Source organism: Vulpes lagopus, chromosome 11 (assembly GCF_018345385.1).
Source record: "Vulpes lagopus strain Blue_001 chromosome 11, ASM1834538v1, whole genome shotgun sequence".
NCBI lineage: Eukaryota > Metazoa > Chordata > Mammalia > Carnivora > Canidae > Vulpes > Vulpes lagopus.
In genome coordinates, this window is record NC_054834.1 from 36296634 (window position 1) to 36323858 (window position 27225).

At 32.7% G+C, this 27225-nt stretch overlaps 1 protein-coding gene across 3 annotated transcripts in view; it reads right to left on the bottom strand.

Annotated features, from left to right (window-relative positions):
• SPATA17 (spermatogenesis associated 17) overlaps window positions 1-27225 on the bottom strand; it is a 206349-nt gene that overhangs the window by 62207 nt on the left and 116917 nt on the right. For all 3 annotated transcript variants that reach the window (XM_041773453.1, XM_041773451.1, XM_041773452.1), the window contains exon 9: window positions 17700-17835. In XM_041773453.1, coding sequence (XP_041629387.1) covers window positions 17700-17835 — 136 coding nt within the window. The remainder of the gene's footprint in view (window positions 1-17699; window positions 17836-27225) is intronic.

Genomic DNA, 27225 nt, shown 5'->3' on the forward strand with positions numbered 1-27225 from the left:
ACACTTTGCTTCAGCATCTGAGAGTAACCAACTTATGGATTTGGTCTGGTATATTTCTACTAACATCGTGATAGAAAAAAAATCATATTTTGTGAGTCCCTATTGGAAACTACATAGATTCTTACTGTCTCCAAAATGACTAATAGTTCTATTGTTGAGCATAACTGCGGTTGGAAGGAAACTCTTCAAATTTAATGACTAGGTATAGTATCTGCAATCTTTGTGAAACCATCTGGTTATACGGTTTGATGAAAAACCAGTTCCACATACCATCTTGATCAACTCTTTCTACATCAGCATGAATTACTGCCAAAGATACTGCCCCCAAATTCTGAATCCTGAATATTCTGAATCCAGAATATATATTTCTGTAGTCAACTTTAGAGCCACAGACCTTACAGGGAATTTTTATAAGAAGATAGCAGAATATGAGATGAAAGTCTTGAAGATATGGATTCAACTTTAAGTAGAGGTTTAAAAAGACTTGTAAGAAATAGGAAGTTATGGTCAGAACATATGATAAAGAATTGGATCATTTAGATAATTTTATTCTTCTTCTTCAATGCACTACAGCCATATTATACATGGGGCTGAAAAGTCATGAATTCTTTGGAGAAAGTTTTCACTCTGTAAAATAAGACTAGAGGAAGATAATTATGCCAACTCGCTAATTCTGGAGGAAATGCTTCTGCAAGCTGAAGTGGAAAATGATAATTTGTTTATTTCTGTAGGCAGAAATCTCTGAACACCTAGGAATATCACAAATGTCTGTTTGAATTCGCTTCTGCTTCAATGTCCCTAACATAGACACATGGATTCATAACTTTCAGTTGTCACAGACTCCATAATAATACCAACTCCCAAACACATAACCTTAAAGCTTTGTGGACAAAAGAAATGAAATGATAGTTCCATCTCGAGATTTCTTGAAAAATTATTTTATCCCTTTACTAAACCTTAAAGGGAGTTACTGGAGTTCTGATTCCATTTGACACTACATACCTAGGTAAGTTATTATTTTTAGCATTTGTTGTCATTAGAACAATTAAAATCAAATTAATGCCAAAGAGAAGTGCACTGCCATATTAAAAGGCTACCTCAACCTTTCAACTTTATTTTAATTCTTTTAAAGGTTTTATTTATTTATTCATGAGAGACACAGAGAGAGAGGCAGAGACATAGGCAGAGGGAGAAGCAGGCTCCCTGCAATGAGCCTAATGCAGAACCCAATCCCAGGACCTGGGATCACGACCTGAGCCGAAGGCAGATGCTCAACCAGAGCCACTCAGGTGCCCCCTCAACTTTTTATTCAAGTGAAACCATGGTAGTGTTTTCATTAAAATTTACTTCTATACAATTTCATTTCTTTACTTGCAAAATTTGGATTAATTTCCACACGTTTATAAAGAGACATTTGAGAGTAATAATTGTAAACAAATACTAAAAAAAAACTACTGTTTTTTTTTTTATTTGTTTGGTGAAGGAAATTAGTTTCCAATAACATTAATTTGATGGCATACACATTTTGTATGCTTTTGTGTATTCATACTTTGGTTTTAGACAGAAGGCCCACAGCTTCAATCATGTATCTAAACAGTCAGATATCAAAAAAAAAATCAAACTATTAATGTAAAGTCTTAACATTATTTCTGAAGAAAATAGCCATCTCCTGATTTAAACTGAAAACCCACTTTGCCTGCTTTTAAATCAAACTTCCTACTTAAAATAAGTAGAAGAAATGAGGTAGTTAAAATGATTTCCTACAAAGAGAAATATGGTTAAGTGGAAGGAAGCTAGTGACTTGAGCTATATTAGTGATCTAGTGAGTCTACATATGTGGACAGCTCTCATGTACTGAAGTCCAAATCCACCACCAGGTAATACATACTTGTAATGGAAGTATACTTAATAATTATACTCCCAATGAGAAAATAGTCATAGCATAGAATATCACTTTTATATATGTTTCAATATGAGAAAGTTGGTTCTTCAGTTACTTCTCCTTTCCTCTATACCCAGTGATGTCTTTCCTGTACATGGATGTGTGTTCATGGCTGTACAGGAAAGGATTTGTGAGCTTAGTGGGGCAAAGACAGACGAACTCTGAGTATATGGAGCAACATACTTCAGGCAACATGCTCTGGAGATAATAAGCTTTTTGACTATGATATTTAAAAAGAAAACCAAGAAGACATACAAATGGCCAACAGACACAGGAAGAGATGCTCAACATCACTCATCATCAGGGAAATGCAAACCAAAACCACAATGAGATACATCACCTTATACTTGTCAGAATAGCTAGAAACAAAAAGATAAGAAAAAACAAGTGTTGGCAAGGTTGTGGAGAAAAAGGGACCCTCATGCACTGCTGATGGGAATGCAAATTGGTGCAGTCACCTGTGGAAAATAGTACGGAGATTACTCAAAAAATTAAAAACAGAATTACCATACGATCCAGTAATAATTCCACTACTGGGTATTTACCCAAAGAAAACATAACACTAATTCAAGAAGATATGCAACTCTATGTTCATTGTAGCATTATTTACAATAATCAAGATATGGAAGCAACCCAAGTGTCCCTGCACATATACACAATGGAATATTAGTCATGAGAAAGGAAAAGAGATCTTGCCACTTGTAACAACATGGATGGACCTGGAGGGTATAATAGTAAGTGAAATAAATTAGACAGAGACAAATACCATATCATTTTATAGGTGGAATTTAAGAAGCAAAACAAATGAACAAAGAGGAAAAGGATACAAATCAAAAACGGACTGCTTAAATACAGAGAATAAACCTCTGGTTGCCAGAGGGGGAGGGGCTGAGGGGATGGGTGAAATAGATAAAGGGGATTAAGAGTACACTTATTCTGATGAGCAATGAGTAATGTGCAGAACTGTTGTGTCATTATATTGTACACCTGAAACTAATGTAACACTATGTGCTAATTATACTTCAATAAAAAATCAATTAAAAATAAAACTAAGGGGGATCCTTGGGTTGCTCAGTGGTTTGGCACCTGCCTTTGGCCCAGGGCATGATCCTGGAATCCCAGGATGGAGTCCCACATCCGGCTCCCAGCATGAAGCCTGCTTCTCCCTCTGTCTGTGTCTTTGCCTTTCTCTCCCTCCCTCTCTGTGTCTCTCATGAATAAATGAATAGATTGAAAGAATGAATGAATAGAATGAAAGATTTTATTCATTTATTCATGAGAGACACACAGAGAGAGGCAGAGACACAGGCAGAGGGAGAAGCAGGCTCCATGCAGGGAGCCCAACGCAGGACTTGATCCCAGGTCTCCAGGATCACACCCTGGGCTGAAGGCAGGTGCCAAACCGCTGAGCCACCCAGGTGTCCCAATGAATAAATAAATAAAATCTTTAAAAAATAAAAAAAAAAAACTAAGTACACTGTTATTGACTATGAGGTCATGATGTATAACAACAATAATAATGATTATTTATACTAAAATTTTATAACATTAAAAAAATACCCTACGTTGCTTTAGAATAGTAGAATTTACTGAGGTTGTACTATAAGTCATATTGTACTTCACAGGGGAAAGAAATTTTCTCGAAAGTGAACTTTATTTTTATGTGACCATGTTATCAAAAATCAACCTTAAAACTACCATTGACTATTTTAATGCTACTAAGCCATAACTTTATACTAATATGGCAACTACATTCTGAGTTGAATTTCTTCATAGAATACCAAACACTTAACATTTGATACCTGAAAATCTCCCAATCTGACAGATTCATACAACTTGAGATCCTTTTTTATTGTAAGCATTTATGTCTATTACAGATAAGTAAGATGAGAGTTAAAAGTTAAAGCAAGGAAATTTTATCAGTAATATTTTGGGGTAAAAAAGAAAAAGTATATATGTTACCTGTGAGCATATCTAATAGGCTATTCTGTCATCTTTTTTTCTGATACATTTTTAGAATTTTCACTGTACCTTGATATTTAGGTAATGCTAGTCATAAATATGAAGAAATACTTAAAAAACAAAACACACACTTTACATATAGTATTTTATAACTCCCCAATTAATGCTATTAGAATTAGAAAGTATATTAATACTTGCAAATTAGATTGCTTCCATCCTTTGGACATTATTTATGTATATTACATGTCAAAACTAAAATGACAGATGATTTCTGAATTCAATTAGAAAAACAATATGCATGTTTCAAAAATCATAGAGATAAAATAAGCAAAGCTTCAGATTAAACAGGATGGTTTTAAATTCCATGTATTTCTTTTAAAAATAGTATTTTGAAGAAAATACTTTAGCTTTTTTTAATGGTTTATAGGTGCTAGCAATATAAGAATTTCTACTGAAATGCTGACAAATAAAGTGGAAGTAATTTTCTTAATGTAAGCATGACATAAAAGTGAAGGAAAAAAAGTATATGGCAAATGCTATTTGCCCTTCATTATTGCTACAATAAATATCATCCTGTTATATGGCACCAGGCTGGTAACCTGCAAAGAATTTTGGACAGACATGCCAGTCTTCTAATGACAAATAATTAGATGCATTAACAAAAAATACTCTGAAAAAATGTATAATAAAATACAGGATAAATGCACAGAAATGATATCTTATTTATGATGAGAAGATTTAATTTTGGACTAGAATGTGGTTTTTACATTAAGTTTAATTTTTAAACTACTACACTTGACAGTCATACATTACTTAATTTGGGAGAGGGGTGCAGTTAGGAAAAATCTTCTGAAGGAAGTAGATGGAGGACACTAGTATATTTCCCTAGGATTTGGCACAACTGAAGGTGTGGGTGGAAGAGATTCAGAAGACACCAGAGGTCAGGGAGTACATGGAGTATTCTGCTTGGGCATACGTGTGAGCTGTCTCTGGGATAAGCAAAGACAAAAGACAACAGTTGAAGGAGTAACACAGCAACTTTTTCTCTAATGCTGCTTACAGGCAAGTTACATGATTAAATTAAGAAGGTAAGGAAAGCGAGACATTTATAATACAACAGACAAATGACAGTGCATTGCTAGTTAGACAGCATAATAAGTACCATCTAATTTTCTCTTTGAAATCCATTTATTCTTCAAAGCCTTAGATCATCATCAAGGGACCACATTTTCCAACTGAGGAATTACAAAGGAATAAAATTAGATTTTACTAAATATTCCAATTGTGAGCAAAACCTTTGTAAATAGCTCTTGGAATAGATTTAATAAGAAAGTAAGGTCAACATTTGTATCTTTCTAGCCAACAGCGTGAAATATTTTCACTGTTTTTGTACCTGAATATTATTTAATCAATACCCTTAAAGTTAGTTGCTATCCAGACTATCAAGTTATCACTTTTTAGTTATCTGATCTTTCACTTTTGTTAACCTTTGAGCATGCTAGCAGATTTAAGTTTTTCCCTAAGAGTTGATATCCTTATAACAGCCACCTAAAAAATAGCTTGTAGATTTAACCTAGAGTTAATGACCCTATTTTCAATATGCCACTAGTATAATCCCACTAGTATAAAGTTACTAACTGTAGAATTCTCAAAATCAGTCGGATAGTATGGCTTCCAGTATCATTTAAAATACGAATATTTAGTTAAATAACTCAATAATATTTTGGGAGAAAATATATCCGATTTAGGCATAATCTGGAAAATACTGAGTTAAGTATGTTAAAAAATTGACAATAATTTTCACAATTTCTTTAAATGAATTCTCAAGTAGGAAGCCCAGTTTATGACACATAGGTGGAGTTCTGAGCTTGTCTGTACATTACATAAAGTGATATGAAACAATAAGGTAACATAAAATCAAAAGAAGTGTTTGACTTGTCCTTTATTTTTATGGTCTGTATTACTGCTGGTTCCTTTTCTTTTTTGTAAGAGTTAGAAATGATATTAAGTATCAACTTGGAAATTTACCAAAAATTATTTTTAAAGTACTTCTTTTTAAATTCTGATATAAAAACCAACTGAAGATACATAAGGATAGGAAATGTTATCTATAAATGAAAATTCAGCTTGATAGCAAGCTTTCACATACCTGTCTTAGGAGTAGCACAAGTTAGATGTCTAATATATTTACATTGCAGTACTTAGTTTTTGTAATAGTAAAAAATGAAATACATATAGTATGGAAAATAAACTTATGTTAATACAGGCAAATTAATCTTTTAATCATCTAGGACTCAATGTATTAATGTTATTTTATTATTACTTTCTAAATAGCTTTAATAATGTTAACACATGAAAATGGGGCTAATGATGGAGAAATTTTAAATGACATAGAGAGCATTAGAGACTTAGGATATCATTACAACATTAGTGATCAAAAGATACTAATAGAAAAATAGAATAGGAAAAGAAACAAAAATAGAATAGGAAAAGATAACAAAATGTGTATATATACACAACAATAACTAAAAGGTATGGTGTTTACCATGTTGGGGAGTCCAAATGACTTATACAATTCACTAATTCTGTCATAAAAGCAAACTGTAAGGTAAAATATTTTCCCTTTCCACAGATGAGAAAACTGAGACACAAAGAATTCAAATAACTTGCTTAAAATTATGCACTAAGGTAGTAATTTGAAACAAGAGATTCTGAGTCCAGGAAGTAATCAATAGGATTGGTATCACAGAAGAGGAAGAGATATATTTCTCTTTCTCTCAATCTCGCTCTTTTTCTATGCAGGTCCAGAGAAGAGGCTACATGAGGACATGGCAGCAAGAAGACAGTTGTCTATAAGCTAGAGTCCTCACCAGAAACCAGCCCAGATAGCACCTTGATCTTGGCTCTTCCAGCTTCCAGAACTGTGAGAAAAAGTATCTGCTGTTTAAGCCACCCCGTTTGTGGTACTTTATGGCAACCTGAATAAACTAATACAGTAACAAAAACATATATGGACAACAAAAATGACTATACAACAAGAGCAAGTTAGGAAATGAATGAGAAAAGAATTTTTTCACAATAACAACAAAACATAATTAGTTTAGGAATAAACCTAGTAACTAATGTGAAGAATCTATGTGAAAAGAACTATAATTTTTATTGAGAGACATAGCATGCTCTTAGAGAAGAAAGCACAACTTCATTAAAATCAAGAAAATGTGAATTAAAACTGCGATGTTACACCTATCTGATACTGGCAAAAAAATGTTACAGTTAACAATAATACATTTTGGCAGGAATACTGAATATCCCTGCTGTACATTAAATCTGTAAAATATTTGGAAAAGTATGTTTTTATGAACAACTTTAAGTATGCACATATCCTACAATCAGTAATTCCTTTCTCTCATATAGGAATCAGGAGATATATAAAAGAACCAATGTAACATTCAGATCAGCATAGTTTATTAGAGCAAAACGGTGAAAAAAATCCCACATTCATCTCCAGTAAAATGGATAAATTGTGGCAAATTCATGTGTGAAATACTTTATATCAGTGAAAATAAAATGCAGCTACACATGGTATCTTGCATAGCAAGTCGTTAAAAAAAACACACGGTTAATTTACACACTTATAAAAAGACATTTATGTAAAGTGCCCAATTATGCGAAACTAACTATTGCTTAGGAATATAAATATATGTAATAAAAGTATAGATAAAAGCAAAGACATTATTAAAAATTCAGGATAGTAGATAACTCTAGTTAGCAACAGAAAGGATAGAATCATTGAGAGTGCTACATAAGACTTCAAAATAATAGGAATATTTTTTCTCTAAGTTAGGTGGAGAATTCATTGTACTGTTATATTTATAAATAATATTCTGATATTCTGTATATCCTTGACACATACTTAAGATAAATTTTTTAAAATATACGATATATAAATCTGTAGGTGTGGTGCATACAATATAATTGTATGAGTTAATATAAGATGATAAAAAATCTACAAAAATATCAAAGTAAATAAAATAGAGACTAAATGAAGTGAAGAATGAAAATAGAATCACTAACCATAAGAAACAACAAAATAAGTGGTATTAAGGAATCTCAGGAGCTATTTGTAAACAAAAAAAAATGTAAAACTGAATCATCCTTACACAAGAATAAATTTCAAATCATTTTATAGTTATTAATGATAGCAAAAGAAATAAGTGATCATATAATATTTAGAAAAACTTTACAAGCATATCTTAGGGAATAAAGATTTCCCTCTAAAATAACTGCACAAAATTAATAGACAATCTGTTACCTAGCAAAAATTATTCCAACATTTGAGATAAGAAAGAGTCAGTACTTTAATTTCTGGCAATACAGCAAACTAGAAATTCAAGAAGCATTCTCTCACTTAAAATTTCTGGATAAAAGATTTTGAGATCTTTTCAACGCACAGATGACCTGGAAAAAAATAAGGGGATTCTTTGGAAGAGGACAGAATTGACCACAAAAAAAAAAAAAAAAAAAAAAGCAAATTCACTGAGGACTACAGTCAGTGTTTGTCCCAAGATATGCATTTATTTATAGTCTTAGTGTCTGGAGATAACAGTCAAAAAATTGGTAACTGGGCTACAGCAGAGTGTGGGAGTTATACTGGAGACCTCTGTATGAAACTAGCACTTCTGAAAAATAACATTCTTAGTAGGCGAACTAGAAAAAGACCTTACAAGGGAGACTTTGACACATGTCGCTGTCTCATTCTTGGCTCTGGGTTGAGTGGAGAAAAAAATCAAAAAGTATTTCCTGAGAGTGCCTAACAATGAACTTGTACTCATAGAGGTTTGTATAGCAAAACAAAATTTAGTTTGTCCATTAAACTCTTGGCAGAAATAAACAAAACCTCTTCTGAAGAAATGCACCTTAAATCAGGGATCAAAGAATTCTCCTACATAAAATTCCAGAGAACAAAAACTCACAAGCTAAAGACTTAAAACAATAAACAATGTTAAACAAAAATTTAAATATAGTGAAAAAGAAATCCGTAAATGAAAAAAAATCCATCATGAATTAGAGTTGACTGAATTTGAACTTCAGAATTAGATAATGGAAAAAACCTTTGGGCTGATTGATAGATACCAAAGAATTATTTTTTAAAAGAGAATTAAAAGAATGAAAAATGAACAAGACAGTATCAGAACTGACCAGGCTTACTTGAAAAAGAATCAAGTAGAACCTCTCTTTATATATATATATATTATATATATAATATATATACATTTATATATATACAATATATATATTTATACTATATATATGTGTGTGTGTATATATATATATATATATATATATATATATATATATATATACACATGAGAATAGAAATCCCATGGATTAACAGGGCACATACAACTGAAAAGAGACATAAAAAATAGTTTTGATAAAACTGGCTTGTCGCTCAGTAGGCCACCTACTTGAGGTTCTTTCTCTCCCTTTCCCTCTCTCTGCCCCCTCCTCCACCTCCTTGCATGCAAATATCTGTCTGTGCTTTCTCTATCTCAAATAAATAAATCTTTATAGGGAAATAGAAATTCACATAAATTGCCAGTTGGACATGTAAATTAGTTTACTCTTTCTGTTAGACATTTAGGAAGATGAATCAAAAGTCTTAAAAACATGCATACTTTTTAAACCCAAGAGGCACAACTGACATTTTAGGCAAATAATTCTTTGTGGGAGCTGTTTTATGCATTATAGGAAATTTAGCAATCCATAGCCTCGAGGTGGGTGCCTCTAGATGCCTGTCGCACCCACCTCCACCCACTTCTACCCAGTTGTGGTAGATGAAAACGTGTTTATACACTGCCCAAATTGCAAAATCACCTCTGGTAGAGAACAACTGCTTTAAACACATTTGTAGGCAAAGACTGGGCTACAGGAGTGCTGGTCCTCAACATTGCTTTCAAATATGAAAATTCAAAAAGATTAATTTAGAAGACAAATTAATATAAAATCATAGGAAATTGGTTAAATAATAATATCCATACAGCACAGTAAAATTTATTCATGCTAGACTTCTTCCATTTTCTTTAAAAAAGATACTTCACTATATATCTCCCTATAGCCATTGCCCTATCAATCTCTCTTCTCCCTTTCTAGCCAAATTTATTCAAATTACTATCTACACTTGATCGATCTTTCCCTTCCCCTCACTTCCACTGCCCCCCCCCCACCATTTTTTTTATTCCCTCTTCAAGCTACTCCATCCAGGCTTAGTTCCCCATATTGTCATTGAATCAGCTCTTGCTAAGTAACCAATGACTGATTCTGCTAAATCTAGGGGGCTTTCTCGGTCCTTATCTTCTTTAACTTCACAGCATCATTTGTGATCGAGTCCTGCATCAGGCTCCCTGCATGGAGACTGCTCCTCCCTCTGCCTGTGTCTCTGCCTCTCTTTCTCTCTGTGTCTCTCATGAATAAATAAAATAAAAAAAAGACTAAGAAATAACCTAAGTGTCCACTGATGGATGAATGGATAAAGAAAATGTGATAATGTGATACACACACACACACACACTCATACAATGTTATTCAGCAATAAGAAAGGAAATTCTGCTATTTGAGACAATAGGAATGAACTCTGAGGGCAATATACTAAGTGAAATAAGTGAAAACAAATATTATACGACTTCACTTATATGAAATATAAACTAGTTGAATTCACAGAAACAGAGTAGATTAGTGAACAGGGACTAGAGGTGGGGGATGAAGAGATATTGGTCAAAGGGAAAAAATTTTCAGTTATAAGATGAAAAATTTCCAGAGAACTAACAGTAGGAGAGTGTATTTATATATAATATATAATATATAATATATAATATATAATATATAATATATTGTGTGTATATATATATATATATATATATATATATAAAATTTATTTCTTCATGAAGGACACAGAGAGAGAAAGGCAGAGACGTAGGCAGAGGAAAAAACAGGCTCCAGGCAGGAAGCCTGATGTGGGACTCGATCCTGAGCCAAGGGCAGGTGCTCAACTACTGAGCCACCCAGGCATTCCAAAAGAGTGTATTTTAAATGTTCTCACCACACACATACACACAGATAGGTAATTATAAGCAGACAGATGTATTTGGTAATCATTTAATAAGGTATATGTATATCAAATCATTATGTTGTACACCTCAAACTAAAACAATATTATAGATCAATTATATATCTATAAACCTGGAAAAACTCAAAATGTTAGAAAACAAATGTGCTAGCCCTCTATATCAGTCCCTCTTCTCCAGAGAGAGAACTAATGATAGATAGATAGATAGATAGATAGATAGATAGATAGATAGATAGATGAATGATAGAGTTTTTTAAGGAATTGGCCTATGCAATTATAGAGACAGGCAAGTCCAAAATCTGCAGGGTAACCTGGCAGACTAAATATTTAGGCAGGAGTTAATACAGTCTTAAGGGAGGATTTATTTTTCAGGAAACCTCAATTTTTGCTCATAAAGCTTTCAACTGACTGAAGCCTACATTATTGAGGGTAATCTCCTTTGCTTACAGTCAACTTTATTGTAGATGTTAACCACAGCATCACCTATATTACTGTTTGATTAAATAATGGTACTATTGTCTAATCAAACTGACTTATAAAATCAATCATCACCGCCTTGACGCAGAAATTTCACCTTTGGGATGCCTGGGGTGGCTCAACCAGTTGAGCATCTGACTCTTGATTCTGGCTCAGGTCATAATCTCAGGGTCCTGGCCCATATAGGGCTCCATGCTCAGTGAGGAGTCTGCTTAAGATTCTCTCTCTCCTTCTCCTTCTGCTCCACACATGGACTCTCTCTCTCTCCAAAATAAATAAATAAATCTTAAAATAATTTTCACTTTTGGGAATTCATTAGGGCAAAGATGTAGGTGTAAGAATGTTCTTTGTGGTACAAATGCTCAAATATTATTGTTTAATGTGGTTTGATAGGGACCCACCTAGAAGGACATGCAAATATTCCTCTGATTTCTCTATGCCAAACCTGCAGACATAGCCAGAATGACACTTGAATAAACACTGTTAATGCTAACTCTCATGTTCATATAATGCTTCAGACATGTCCACGATTCCCTAAGATCAAAGTCAGCCTCTTTCTAAGGTATCGGAAACATTCACTAGCTTTAATTCTAGTCATTTTGAGGCTCTTGATTCTTGTTAACCTTCTCTTTTGCCAGGTTACATAAAGACATCACCAGGAAGTCACAGAAAGAAATTGAAGCTATGATCCTATACCTAGAGATGAGGGTAAAAGGTCTAGAAGCCTGCGATTTTCAATATTATGTTAACCCAGTTTCCAACAAAAACAATAACAAAACTAATTGAGGCATTTAAAGTTTTTTTTTTAATTAAAGAGTTTAATTGCAGTGAAGTACAGATAACATATTCCAAGATTTCTTCAGATGAAGAGTTTAATTCTTGTTATACTAGATTAGTAATTACGCAGAAAAGACTGGCATATGTTGAATTGTTAGAAACAAACTAAAAGAGGAACTATTATTAAAGTTCAAGAATCACACTAGGGCCAAAAACTTTCAATAGGAGAATTTTATAGACAAGCTATAAAACCCCTGGCTCTCAAACAAAGATTCTGTCCTTTACTACACTGTACAGCTGCACATCTAGGGCATGCACCTTATCTGGGGTAATGTAAATCTTAAACAAATCTCAGAAGGAAATGTTTGCCATAGTCTCTTTAGAGCTCTACAGTTATTAATAATCTGATGGAGAGATCTCTCAATCTCAGCCTTTACTGCAGTTATAAAATAAAAGTTTTTTTTAAAAAAAGGCTTACCAGGCTTTATGAAAATGTGTTCCATTATGTTTGTTCATCACTCAAATGTAATATTTTAGACTCAAATGCAAATGAAGCCCTTAGGTTAATAATCATAGACTAATATGGTCAGAACTAATCTACTGAAAATCTTGGATACATCACTGTGCATATTATTTTCATTCACAAGTTAATTCAAATCAGGAATCTTTTGTAAAAGTATAACTAAAAATTATGATATAATAAATCCATAAGAAAGAAGGTGGTGGTTAAAAAGCAGAGGTAGTGTAAATATATATATCTTAACATTATTCTATAGGGTAACTATTACTTTGATAAATAATATTTGGTTCCAATAATATTGGGTTTCATTTTTCTAAAATGCATAACAGAGTATAAATACTTGCATATGCAAATGCATCTATAGATCTATAATAAAAATTATTTAAACTTATTATTTTTCCTGAAGCCCAGTGACCTCAAGAAGATTGATACAAGGGTAATCATAGAAAAGAAAAAATTGAAGATTTTCAGTCGCCGGTGTATTGTGAGAGAGAAAGAGAAAAAAAAAAAAAACCCAACACTTAAAATGAATACTTGATTATTGAAGGCCATCCTCATAAGCAAAATATTTTCCCTCAATTACACCTAATTATTTAATTGTTTACATTTACTAATGAAACGAAACAACACAAAACAAACAACTGTAAGGGGCTGTTTTTCAGCAAGTGCATAATCATCAATCAACATGTACAGAAAGATTCTTAAAATTATATGAAGCCGGTCTGTTTAAATAGAAAGGCATATTTTATCCCAATCAATGCATAAAAGTAAAATTATCCATAACTGAGGCATGTTTCTCTGCTGTACAGTTCAGCTGTAATGATCCCCACACACTGCACTTGCACATCAATTATGATAATCATAATCACGGTCGTTAAGCTGAATGTTCATTATTATCAGGATGCTGGTGACAGCAGATTCAATCACCGGGTGCCATGGGCAAGCAGTCCCAGTCCCACCCAAGCTTCTGCAGACAGCGATGTGCCACATTAAATCTATGATGTGTTCCACATCCCACTCCATTCCAAAAGCCATAGACGGTAAAGGTCAACTTTATGTTCTGTGCAATATGCTTAGGTTCTCTAAATTAATTCTTTGGAGTACTAGATATTTTTATGCTTTGTAGCTTATGAAATCCTGTTTAGGACTAAAATGCATGTGAAAATAACAAAAAAGGGCTGCCCTACTGTTGTAATTCACTTACAATAAGACATATGAAGAAAGGCTCTATCCACATGAACCATCTTAAAAGTCTCTTCCTGAATTCTGCTAACGTGGGAAAACATGAAATAGTTCCATTAAAATCAGTCATCTAAAATGCATATGAGAACTCATTCCAATTCAGATAAAGGCCTTAGACTATTATTTCTGCTTCAGTAAATATGAACATATGTGAATGTTTTGACAACGAAAAGAATGTTTTTAGTATACTGAGTTTGTATTGTCCAACTTGTTTAAATCTACCCAAATAGATTAAATTAATAGTGACTGACTGGTGTATACTCCTTATTGAAATTCACTTCTATTTTAAATATTGATATCAGCACAATAAAGAATTTATAAATACACATTATCTACCTGAACTGATAAAGTTTTACCAGTTAAGGTACAGGCCCAGAATCTAAAAACTTGGGGCATTTTACAAACAGATTAAAGAAATGTGAGTAAGGAAGGGAAGGAGAAATAAGATGAAAATGGACAGGGAGGAAAACCATAAGAGACTCTTAACTCTAGGAAACAAACTGAGGGTTGCTGGAGAGGAGATGGGTGGGGGCATGGGGTAACTGGGTGATGGGCATTAAGGAGGGCACTTGATGTAATGAGCACTGATAAATCACTAAATTCTACACCAGAAACTAATAATAGTACAGGTTATGTTACCTACATTGAATTTAAATAAAGTTTTTTTAAAAAAATATTCAACTTAAGTTATCATCACTAATTACATAAAAAAGAAATGTAAGTTATATATGTTTTATTACACTTTTTATTACTGATTTCTATGCTTTTAAGAAAAATGATATGTTGTTTTTCATTACTAATTTTCATAGCATGAAGAAAAAATTACTGTTTGCTCTCCCTTTGTTGACTTTCTGATGTCTTTGTATAGTGTTCTTTGGATCAATAGCATTAAAAATAAAACAAAAATATTAAATAATATTTGATATTTAATTTACTGTGAATGTGGTTAGAGAAAGAGTATTTAACCTTTGATTTTCTCTCAACTGATACCCTTTAACACTGTATAACAAATGACCTGAAAATTATAACCTCTGTGTTTATAGATGATAGAAGAAAAGGAAATTCTCCACATAGATAATCTTAAAACATGATGGGAAAGGTGGACAACAGGAACCAACTATATTTAATTGAGCTTTTTCTTGGCTGAAATCAATTTATTGCTTTCAATAAATGTTATGTATATTTAAATGTTTGTAAACAGCCCATCTTCCCCCAGAGGAGGCATAAAACAAGGTCAGCCTTTCCTTCTTCAATATTTTGACCTTAATAACTCTAGCCTCCCTAAAACTGTTCTTACTAATAATGAATAAATTGTGGCCTCCAACCTTGTAATCAAGAAACTAAGTCTTATAAATATAAAAAGAAGCCTGCTTTTAGCAATTTATTGAACCCAATTCTCACCCAAATCACTTAACATCAAATCAAAATATAAATTATGTCTAATAGTTGTAAGATTTAACATATAAATAATAAAATGGCTACCTCTACATTGTGTGGATTACAGTAGCCACACAGAAGGATGATTTGTTGACTTAATATGGTTATTTGAAGAGATCAGAAAGTACGAAGAAATAATGAATGGAGAGAAGCAGGGAAGAAGGAATTTCCATTTGCATTTAGTATTTTTCTACATGCTTTTATGTAGGGTTTAGTGGATTAATGATTTATCAGGATTTAAAGAATCCCTATACTCTTCTCTCTTATTTTTCAGGGTCTACAAGAACAACTATTTATGGGTAACTAAATATATATACTTTCTAAAAGTATGTGGAGGCACATGATGATTTCTCAAAAGAATGAAATAAACAATTTTTCTCTTTAGTGAGTATCCCACAGTCTCTATATTTCCATGAAGTTGCTTACTTCCCTAAGATAGATGTATATTCCAAAATATGTCAGAGTATATGAGGTGAATATGTCATATAAAACCAGAAAGTACTGTATTATTTTAGGAAAGAAACATTTGCATGAGGATCTTATTTACTCTGAAGTAGCTTAATGTCCTATGGTAAGTCATTTATATTTAAAGAAATGAATACTTCCTTGAATTAAATAAAATAGTGAGAGGGCAAAAAATTTTTTATGTCAAATAGCAAATGAGATGTGGATCATGTTATGCACATTAAAAATATGAAATTAAATAGTCTGAAAATGTATTTAGCCTATCTTCTGAATTGTTGCATATTAGGTAAAAACAAATGCCAAGAATAACATCATCACCAGTATTTTGGTTTGCCAATCAGTACACTCACTAAACATATTCCTTATGATGTGGAATTATTATTTAGTATTTTAGATAGTTTTTTTAAGAAAGAGGACCTTGCAGGTGGAAAAGAAAATTAGGCACTTTCTAAAGTATCCTTGTTACTCCCCGTGACTTATCCTTGGTAATCCCATATTTACAATGTCCTAAAAAAAGACTTTATCTTAGAGTTTGGTAAAATAAAGAAAGAACTCATTTTTCTTAAGGGTCTAACATGTGTCTTCCTCTTGAGTAATGAGGATATGTCTGCAACTTGTGTTTCCTCTTCATCTTTGCCATACACAAGCTGAAATTCCTGTCTCTTCCCACTGCAGTAATGGTTTCCTTTATTTTGTGAGCATAGGCACTGTTCTTATCTAAGATCATTTCCTCTATTTTTATTTCTAAAATATAACCTTTATTGTATTTGATTTTAGTAAGGTGTCTTAAATTCTTCTGGAAGGAGGCTGTGTATAAATGAGTAAATCCTCACGGACAGATTATTAATAGAACCAATGTGTCTGATATACTCTATGAAACTCAGTGGCTTTAATTACCTTTTAGAAAGCCACTTACAACTTCATTTTATCTATGTAATTCTTTTTTTTTTTAGGATTTTATTTATTCATTCATGAGACACACACACACACACAGAGGGAGAGACACAGGCAGAGGGAGAAGCAGGCTTCCATGCCCAGAGCCCGATGAGGCACTGGATCCCAGGACCCCAGGACCACAACCTGAGCCGAAAGAAGACACAAGCCCTGAGACACCCAGGCGTCCCTCTATGTAATTATTTTTATAAATAAGTTACAGTTTCTGTTAGATAATAGGCTATACACATGGTAAGAACTTTCCTTTTACCTCCTATTGTGTAAGACATCTTGGTGTTTTCCCTAATCAGAAAATTTTATCTAAATACTAACAAATACAACTCTAGAATCAGTTAATGAATATTTGTTTTTTTCTTTTCTATATCAAATATATACATATCACATATATCTCTATGTATTCCTATCTACCTACCTACTTATTTATTTATCTATCCATCCACATACACACAGAGATTGAGAGAAAGTAATCAAGCACTGATTTCTATGTCTGAAAGGTTGACTATTCTGTGACCATAGATTCAAGTTTTGATCCTGATTGGCTTTGGCAAAGCCATGATGCATGCCACAGAACATAGAGCAGCTGAGCCATTACATACAAAAACATGTAACACTAAAAAACAAAAATATAAATCTCTTACTGCCACAGATCAGCAGTGCCATCTTTACATAAAATAGCTATAAATAATTTTATAACCATGAAGGTATTAACTGTAATGAGAATATTCATATTTATTATAATCGTGCATATTTTAGCCTTTAAAAAGGAACATCAACTTTTTAATGTTGCATTATCTTACCTTGTCACAGATCCATTTTCTAGGATTTTCATCTCTAAAATGTTGACTTCCATAAGAGTTGGGGCCATACTTGCTTGATGAATGCATTAATGGGATGTACTTTTTATTTTTATGATGGGACGAAAATGGCAAAAACCTAAAGGAACATTTAAGTGATGTTAATTTTATTTATGCAGACATTTTATTAAAAACATTAGAATTTAGAGAAATAGTAAAGCATAGTGAAAATTAAAACATAGCTTGGAATCACAAGACCTGGATTCCACTTCAACCTGACACTATCTCTGTTATTTTTATGAATCTTCATTTCTTATTCAGCAAATGGAGATACCTTTTACATAGAATATTTATAAGTTTAAAATATTTTGGAAATATGGAAAATTTTAAAGAATAAATTTATTAATTAATGAAGCCAAATATTGCAAAATTTATTGTGTAAATAAAAATGTTCTTAATTTTAAAATGGTACCCAAAAATGAAAAGGAGGCCCGTGTAGGAAATTTTAATTGAAATGGGCTTTCTTCAAATATTTTTTTTCTTTTTTTATTAAGGTATTATGGACATACAAGATTATATTAGTTATGTTAGTTTCAGGTGTATGACATAATTTAGTATTTGTATATATTATGAAATGATTATTGCAAGTCTATTTCACATCCATCACCATACATAGCTACCTTTTTTTCTTGTGATGAGGAGTTTTTAAGATTTATTTTCTTAGCAACTTAGAAATATGCAATACAGTATTATAAATTATAGTCTCCATGCTGTACATTAGTCCTAATAACTCACTTATTTTACAACTGGAATTTTGTACCTTTTGACTCCCTTCACCCATTTCACCCACCCACTAGTCCACATCTCCAGCAACCACCAATCTGTTCTCTGTATCTACCAACATTTTGTTTTAAAGATTCCACATATAAGTCAGATCTTATGGTATTTGTCTTTCTCTGTCTGACTTTATTTCATTTAGCATAATACCTCCAAGGTCAATCCATGCTGTTGCAAATGGCAAGATCTCATTTTTGTTTATGGCTGAATTATATTCCACTGTATATAACACATTTCCTTTATCTATTCATCTACTGATGGACATGTAGTTTGCTTCCATATCTTGGCTGTTGTAAATAATGTTGCAATGAACATGGGGGTGCATATATTTTTCTAAGTTAGTGTTTTTGTTTCTTCAAATAAATATATATAAGAGGAACTGCTGGATCATATGGTAGTTCTAGTTTTAATTTTTTGAGGAACCTCCATAATGTTTTCCACAGTGGCCGCACCAATCTACATTCCCACCAACAGTGCACAAAGGTCTCCTTTTGTCCATATCCTTGCCAACATTTGTTATTTCTTTCTGATACCAGCTATTCTGACAGGTGTAAGGTGATGCCTCATTGTGGTTTTAATTTGCATTTCCCTGATGATTAGTGATGTTGAAACATCTATTCATATACCTGTTGGCCTTTTCTTTTTTGTCTTTTTTTAAATGTCTATTTAATTCCTCTGTTCATTTTAAAATTAAGCTTTTTTGTTATTGAATTGTATGAGTGCTTTACATACTTTAAATATTAACCCCTTATCAAATATATGATTTGCAAATATTGTCTCCCATTCAGTACGTTGATTTTTCATTTTGTTGATGGTTCCTCTTGCTGTGCAGCTTTTCATTTTGATGTGGTCCCACTTGTTTATTTTTGCTTTTCTTGCTTTTGCTTCTGGTGTCAAATCCAAAAAAATAATCACTAAGTTAATGACAAGGAGCTTACCGCCTATGATTTTCTTCTAAGAGCTTTATGGTTTCAGGTCTTACATTCAAGTCTTTAATCATTTTGAGTTACTTTTGTGTATGTGATAAGATAGTGGTTCAGTTTCATTCTTTAATCCAAATAGTGAAGGCATTTTTGGTAGGGGTTATAAATAACGGGGCTTTTGAGCTAACCAGACCAATATTCTCATCTCAGCTTTGCCCTTGCTACCACTGTTCCCTAACGGAAGTTACTTGACCTCTATGAGATTTTACTTCCATATGGGGTGGTTGTAAAGAATGGATAATTTAGTATATGTAAAGCTTAACATGGAGGCTAAAAGAGCAAGTGCCCAATAAATAATGGGGGAGCTAAAAGTAAAAGTAAATGTAAAAGTAGCTTGTTGTCATGCTCATCATTATCATTTTCATCAGAATTATTATTTTAATGTGTTATCCTGATCAACATAAAGGATCAAAATTTTGAAACTCATGGAACATCTAAGATTGTAATACAATTTTTGTGTAAATAAAGTTTGTTTATTTATTCATTCATTCATTCATTCATTCATGGGACACACAGAGAGGGAGAGGCAGAGACATAGGCAGAGGGAGAAGCAAGCTCCATGCAGGAAGCCCGATGTCGGACTTGATCCTGGGACTCAAGGATCACGTCTGGGCCCAAGGCAAGTGCTTAACCACTGAGCCACACAGGCATCCTGAGATATATGGTTTTTTAAATCAATGTTTATTCACTGAACTTTTCTTTCGCTCTTATCTATGTGAGCTTAAATACTTTGTTCAGATGAATGAATCTTCTCAAAAGATACTAGGAATGCCCAGAAAACAACTTTGAATATCAACATTTGAAGAATTATTAATTAAAAGTTGATCAGTCACAAAGCCACTCTCGCATACAAATACATTCCAGTTTGATTTCTAGAGTTCTCCTTTAATATAAATCTAAAAATGGATTATTAGTTGGGAAAAGTACCAATATGAAAGAAAGACACATATCCCAAAATATAAGATAATCTGGAGGAAAGATATTTAATGAAGGAAATAGGAGTAAATATCAAAAAAATTTTAATTAATATAATCAAAGAGGCTATGGCACCAATGAAGTTGGAGCTAGATGCGTTTTAAATAAAAGAAACTAGAGAAAAAGATCTGGGCAATAATATGTATATATATTATATGTAGTGAAATTAAATATTCTGCTGAGAATAATATTCTGAAATTCAGGCTCTGAAAAAACAAAGTTGAGGTTCAAAAGATATATTGATCCATAAGCATATGTCAATATTTTCTCAGATATTATCTCACCTAATTAAGACAAGGAAGGGTTTTTTTTATATCTCACTTCAGCTGAAAATTTGATTCTTTTCCATTATACTCAAAAATTTGTTTGAAAAATAATAAAGGAAAGTAGCATTATTTTAATTTTATACTTCATGATTCCTTTTTCATGTTTTTTCCTTTCAATGTTTATTAATAAATCCCTTAATATTTTTCCTAAGAAAACATTCTCTAATACTATTTAAAATATAAAAACAAATAAACAGAACAGAGAGCTTTGAATTACACAAAATTACAAAAGTATGTATTATTATACATGCTCTTGGGAAAAGAGCTCTCATATAAGACAGATTATGGCCCTTCCAGTGCTAATTTGCACATGGGATGGACATCACACACACAAAAATTAATGTGGCCCCAATGTCCCTGAGTATACAAAGGGGGTACTGAGAGCCGGCTGCTACACTTACAGTTTTTATCACTTCTGAATTGCATTTTAATAGTACATTTTTCTTTTGTGTCTGAACAAAATTTGCTTTCTCAAGGGAATGGATGGCTGAGAAGACAAGGCTGAAAGACTAAGTATTTTCCTGTCCATGAGTTAATTTTACTTTCATTCAGCCATAATCTTTCACTGAAGTAACATGTATGTGTATTCTTAAGTATATGCACATATGTACATATATAGGAATATATATTTAAAATAATTAGATGTCTTATAACTAATTTCAAATATTAATTTCAAGTTAGGAAGAAATTACTTAATTCTCAAACAGGATATGCTCTATAAAAATATAAATAGATGAACACCCTAAAAAATCAATTTAGTTTGTAATCAAACTTTTAGATAAATACCAATTACTTTCTAAAATGGTATCTTTTACCAGTTTTAAATACATATTCAGATTTACCTCATACTTGTAGTGATTTATTTTCAATTAGCCTGATGCCACATTAATGAAGATATGGGTTAGCCTATTATTTTATGATCTCACCAAAGATTCAGATCTGAAAGAAACTCTAAAATATAATGTAGAGATACAGTGATCACATCATTACCTGAATGTGTGGGCAGTTAGGGAAGAACTGCTAGAGGTCTCAGAAAGAAAAATTAAATTCAATTAGCTTCAGGGAAAATGGGTCCACTGCAAATACTGTCTTTCTACTTTGAGTATTAATATACTTAATATTATTTTCCAAATAAGAGGACTAATGAATTATACTTTTTTCTCCTATAACTCCTTTATATTCCTTCCTATTTTTAAAGATTTTATTTATTTATTTATTCATTTGAGAGAGAGAGAGAGTACGAGCAGAGGAGCAGGGCAGGGGGAGAAACAGACTCCCTGCTGAGCAAGGAGCCCAATGCAGTACTTGGTTTTAGGACCTTGGGATCCTGACCTGAGCTGAAAGCAAATGCTTACCTGACTGAGCTACCCAGGTGCCCCAATTTCCCCTTTTCTTATAGTCCAACTATTGCCACTCATTTTAGGTTTTCCTCCAACCCATTTATTTCACTAACAATTAACTGAAATCTACAAATTATCCTCTTGCCTACTGATCCAAGCCCAGCTGTCAGGCTTCTTAGAATGTACGTGATCTGTTCACTCTGCAAGCACCCCCTATCTGCCATTCTACTGATGCCATAGTCCTGTCTTTCTTTCTCCCCATCTTTCCATCCTTCTTCTGCCTTTGTTCATACTCCTTTCTTCCTGATATGCTGATCCATACCTGACTCATCTTTCAAAATCCAGGTAAACACCCAGTTTTCTTAGACAGCTTCATTATCCCACTCCAGTCCACAGTGATTTCTGTACTGTCTTAATAATATTCATTCATTAAAAAAATAATGAAATGCCCTTCTATACTGAGCCTTTTGAAAAATACTGAGATAGGATGATGGAAGATGCACTATATCTACAGAGAATTCACCTTCTAGTGCGGGGTGGGGGGGATGAGACAACACAGTACAAAGGATTAAATTTTGTGATAGATGTATGCACAAGAGGCTACTAAGACACAGAGGAAGGTTCATGTTTAGATACATGTATGTGTTCATCATATGCTTATATTTTAGGGAGTTATTGGCAAGGAGTTGGGAGATGGGACATATAAAAGTTATCTTTCAGACTGTGTAGGTAGAGCTGAAAAACAAGTAGTCAAGGTAAGAGCTGGTAAAGGCTATTTTAGACAAAAGAAATAATATATACAAAGATATAGAGGTGAGTTAGAGCATAAAAAAAAAAGAATGCTGAAGGAACTGGTAGGGTTTCAACACAGCTAGAAATTGGGTTCTTTATAAAGGAAACAAAGTAGATCGTGTAGAGTCCTATGGTGCAGATGACTCTATGGTAAATAAGGAGAATATGTATAGTTACATATTATAGATCTTTATACATTATAAAACATTTATCTTTATATTTACATTTACATAAATTTTGACTGCTCAGGAGGGTAGTTATGCAAGTTACAATGGATTCTAGCTAGGTATATCATCTAAAATGGACACAGTGATAACATTTATAGATACCAAGATACATGCCTACAGGTCTCAAACACCAAACATGCCCTAGATCAGCCCTCTCTCTGTTAAACAGCTCCTAGTAAAATATATGCATTAACCCCAAGGCTGGATAAAAGGACGCTTTATTCAGGATAATAGAACACTATTCCAAGTTAGGAATTTGGTTCTAGACCATAATACATTTTCCAGGGGGCTATGCAAAAGAATGCAAATAAGTTTTTTGCTTAGGCCAGAGGCAAGAGAAATAGTAAACCAGAGCAAGACAATATCTAACCTAGCTTTAACAAATGGGTCAGACCTCATTAGACATACATGGAAATTGAAGAAGAGCATGCAAGTCAGGGGCTCGTATGAGTAGATACTCAGAGGTAAGAACCTGGAACACACATGGGGTCTTAGAAGTGTGTAGCTAATTTGGTTGGAAAATGGAAAGAATGCTTTTCACAGGGTGCATTTTGGCTCCTATTGGAACAGGCTAAGCTTCAACAGTTTTATCTTACTTCACATCTGTAGGAAATACTGTACCGGTTACTTCATCCTTTCCTCACAAATACTAACACCAAAAGTAGACTCATCATTTGGGCTCTAAGCTGATCCTCTCCCTGAGAGGTAGACCTGACTTTGTCATTACAAATGCTAATAAATACTGGGGATCAAGGAAAGGTGGCCGATTACTGCATAGCTCTCTCTAAACTATGTTGCTAAATTGGATGCCTTGTGATCCTTTGCTACCAAGACATTTCTGACATTTCTACCTTTTACTAAAAAAATTTTTTTCTTATGAATTATAAAATTAACACAGGACTCTTACATAATAAGTGACTATCAATACATCCACTTCTTTTATGTAGGAAAAGGAAACAAAAAGACTTCCCCATCGTCTGATTGGTTATAATTTAGTCTTCAAAATTTTTTAAAACCTCCTATACTTTATAGATGAGAAAATGTAAAGTAATGAGACAATGGCATAAAAAATAAGGTATTATGAGTTTTACTGTCTTAATATTTGAGAAACTGAACTTCATATGTGCAAGCAGTAGTTTACCTCTAACTTTATTAAAAGTGTCTCTAAGATAATATTGTTTCTTGACCAGGCACTACTGATAGAATACAAATGACCAAAGAATTTTCAGAGGGATGCCTGGGTGGCTCAGCGGTTGAACATCTGCCTGTGGCTCAGGGTGTGATCCTGAGGTCCTGGGATCGAGTCCCACATCGGGCTCCCTGCATGGAGCCTGCTTCTCCCTCTGCCTATGTCTCTGCCTGTCTCTTGCTCTCTGTCTCTCATGAATAAATAAATAAAATATTTTTAAGAAAGAATCTCTCAGAAAATCAATAATCAGTTTTATCTTATATACAACTCAGACTGGGAATCATGCCAATTATTTTTTTCTTAATGCAATAATGGTTGCTATAAAGTTTTTTGTTTATTTGTTTGTTTTGTGTGGGTTTGTTTTTTGTAGCAGAAGTATAGAATATGCTCAAAAGACCATAAGCCGCATTACACAGATCTTAGTTTATGAGCAGCCCCTCCCAATCATTAACAACACTGGAAAGACAGACACTCCGTGATGGGGACACAGGAGTGAGTGCTAGATAGAATTCATCTCAGGATCTTTGCTTAAAAGTCTTGTATCTAAGATACTTCCCCCAAAAAGGAGCAAGGATATGGAGCTTTGTGATGTTTAAAATATTAAATTATTTAGTTGCTGGCAAAGCAAGTAAAATAGGAGGGAAAAAAAATCCACTAGGGACCAATTAAGGGAAGACATTTCCTTTAATTCCAGAGGGAATTGTCTCTAGTCTACAAAACTTAATTTGACAAGCAGACACCTCAGTGTAAAAGTTTGGAAAGAGATGATGAAAGAATTGAAAGATTAAACATGAATCAAGCAAATTGATTTAATCTAATAAACCAATCAACAAATAATTTTCATGTTATCTTAAAAGTACACCTGCTTGAAAATGATTCTGTTAGACTTTAGTATTATAATCATTATTATAACATAGAAAACAGTAAATTTAATGTTTTGAGGGCTGAGTTATAACCAGTTCATTTCTGGTCTCACTATCAGATGACTCAGTTCTCCTTAACCAATCAGAGCAATTAAAAAAAAAAAAAGATAAAGCCTTTGAAAAACCACGTAATTGGAAATATGCAAATTATTTTTGTCAATTATATTTTGAGATATGTTTTAGATTTGTAGTGTGTATACTTAATAATGAATATTGAATTAATATAATGAACAAATAATGAATGCATATCATTTTGCAATATTTGTGAAATCATTATGCTGTACATTTAAACTTATCCAGTGCTATTTGTCGATTATGTCTCAATACTGAATAATTTTAGTTCTACTAAAACACTAATCAGGTTAATTGACTAAGGTCTGATTCATAAAAAAGGGCCATAAAAAGCTGAATATTTTTCCTTTAAACACAGAATAATCTAAATTTTAGAATAAGTTTAGCAAGTATGTCTCTTTTTTACTATGTTCAAAATGAGAAATAAAGTATTTTCACTGTTGGTATGAAAAATACAAGTTTCCAGATAAACCTAATGTGTAACTTATTAACATCAATAGAAAGACCTTAAAACATAGACTATGTTTGTTTTAGGACTATTAAGATGTTTTAGTCTACTAGAATTTTGGCTGAAAAGATGTTAATGAAATGAGCAACAGACTGGGATAGGAATTAGATGGACTTCATTTATGAAGACAGCTTTCGTTGAGATTTTAATGTAACCAAAGCTCTAAGTGTTTAACACACAAAGTATTTTATACTTAGACTGGAATTCATAGCAGAAATTTAAAACTCCTGAACTATTTATAAGCAGTAATATCAATAGCACAGGTCTCTCCCCCAGGGTAGAGACAGAAATGAAATATTTAAGGAACGCAAATGGCAAGACTATCTGTTCAACTAGACAGTAAGCTTATATTGCTAGCTTCTAAATTTAAATGGGAAGACATATTTTGCCTGTATTCTTACATTTTTCTTAGGTTAAGAAAAATAGAATTCCTGGATTTATTATTATTATTATTATTATTATTATTATTATTATCATCATCACCATCATCATCATCAACACCAAGGCATGCTGACTCAGTAATTTCATTACAGCCATGCAACAAATTTCTGACATATGTTTTGTAGACTTAACTTTTCTCTAGTTAATTGTGAAAACCTTGAAAAAATTTAGTATCTCTGCTAAAAGATACTAAATTTAAATGTTCTAGCTAAGTAACAGTCACACAGGCTCTTCTTTTGGGCCATTTATATCAGATGCTTTAAACTAACAAAGATGCCAATATAACTAAAAAGGATGAGCTCAAGATATTTTAAGGACTCATATAATTGATATAAAGAACATATAATTATGCATGTTAACTATACTGGAATTAAAATGAAAAACTTAATTAAAAAAGAACATATAATTAAGAAGGAAAATAAGGCTGTGGAAAACAGTTGTACAAATTATTGTTAAGAAGGTCTAGGACAAAAATAAGCTGAAACTTAAAAAAATCATTAAGGAAAATCAAATATTCTTTGCTGAGTAATAATCCAGAGTAGCATATTCCAAATTATGGTCTATGGATGAGGAAATTTCATGGCCAACTGCATTATTAGATCTACAAAGCTGGGAGATCTCTGTCTATCTTGTTTATTGCTCTGTCTTTAGTGCCTAATATAGTGCCTGGCACATATTAGGCATGCAATAATATTTGTTGAATGAATTAGAGAATAAGTTTGCAAAACACTGTATATCATACATTCCTTCTTTGAAGTTCGCACTAAATAAAAGTATATTTAAGACTGAGAAGGCCTGTAAATGCCACACACACATACACAAAAACCAGTTTAACTGTTTTAAATATAACTTTTCCCAAATTTATTTGACAAAAAACTCATTAACATTTTCCAGAACAGTGTTTTAAAAGACACAG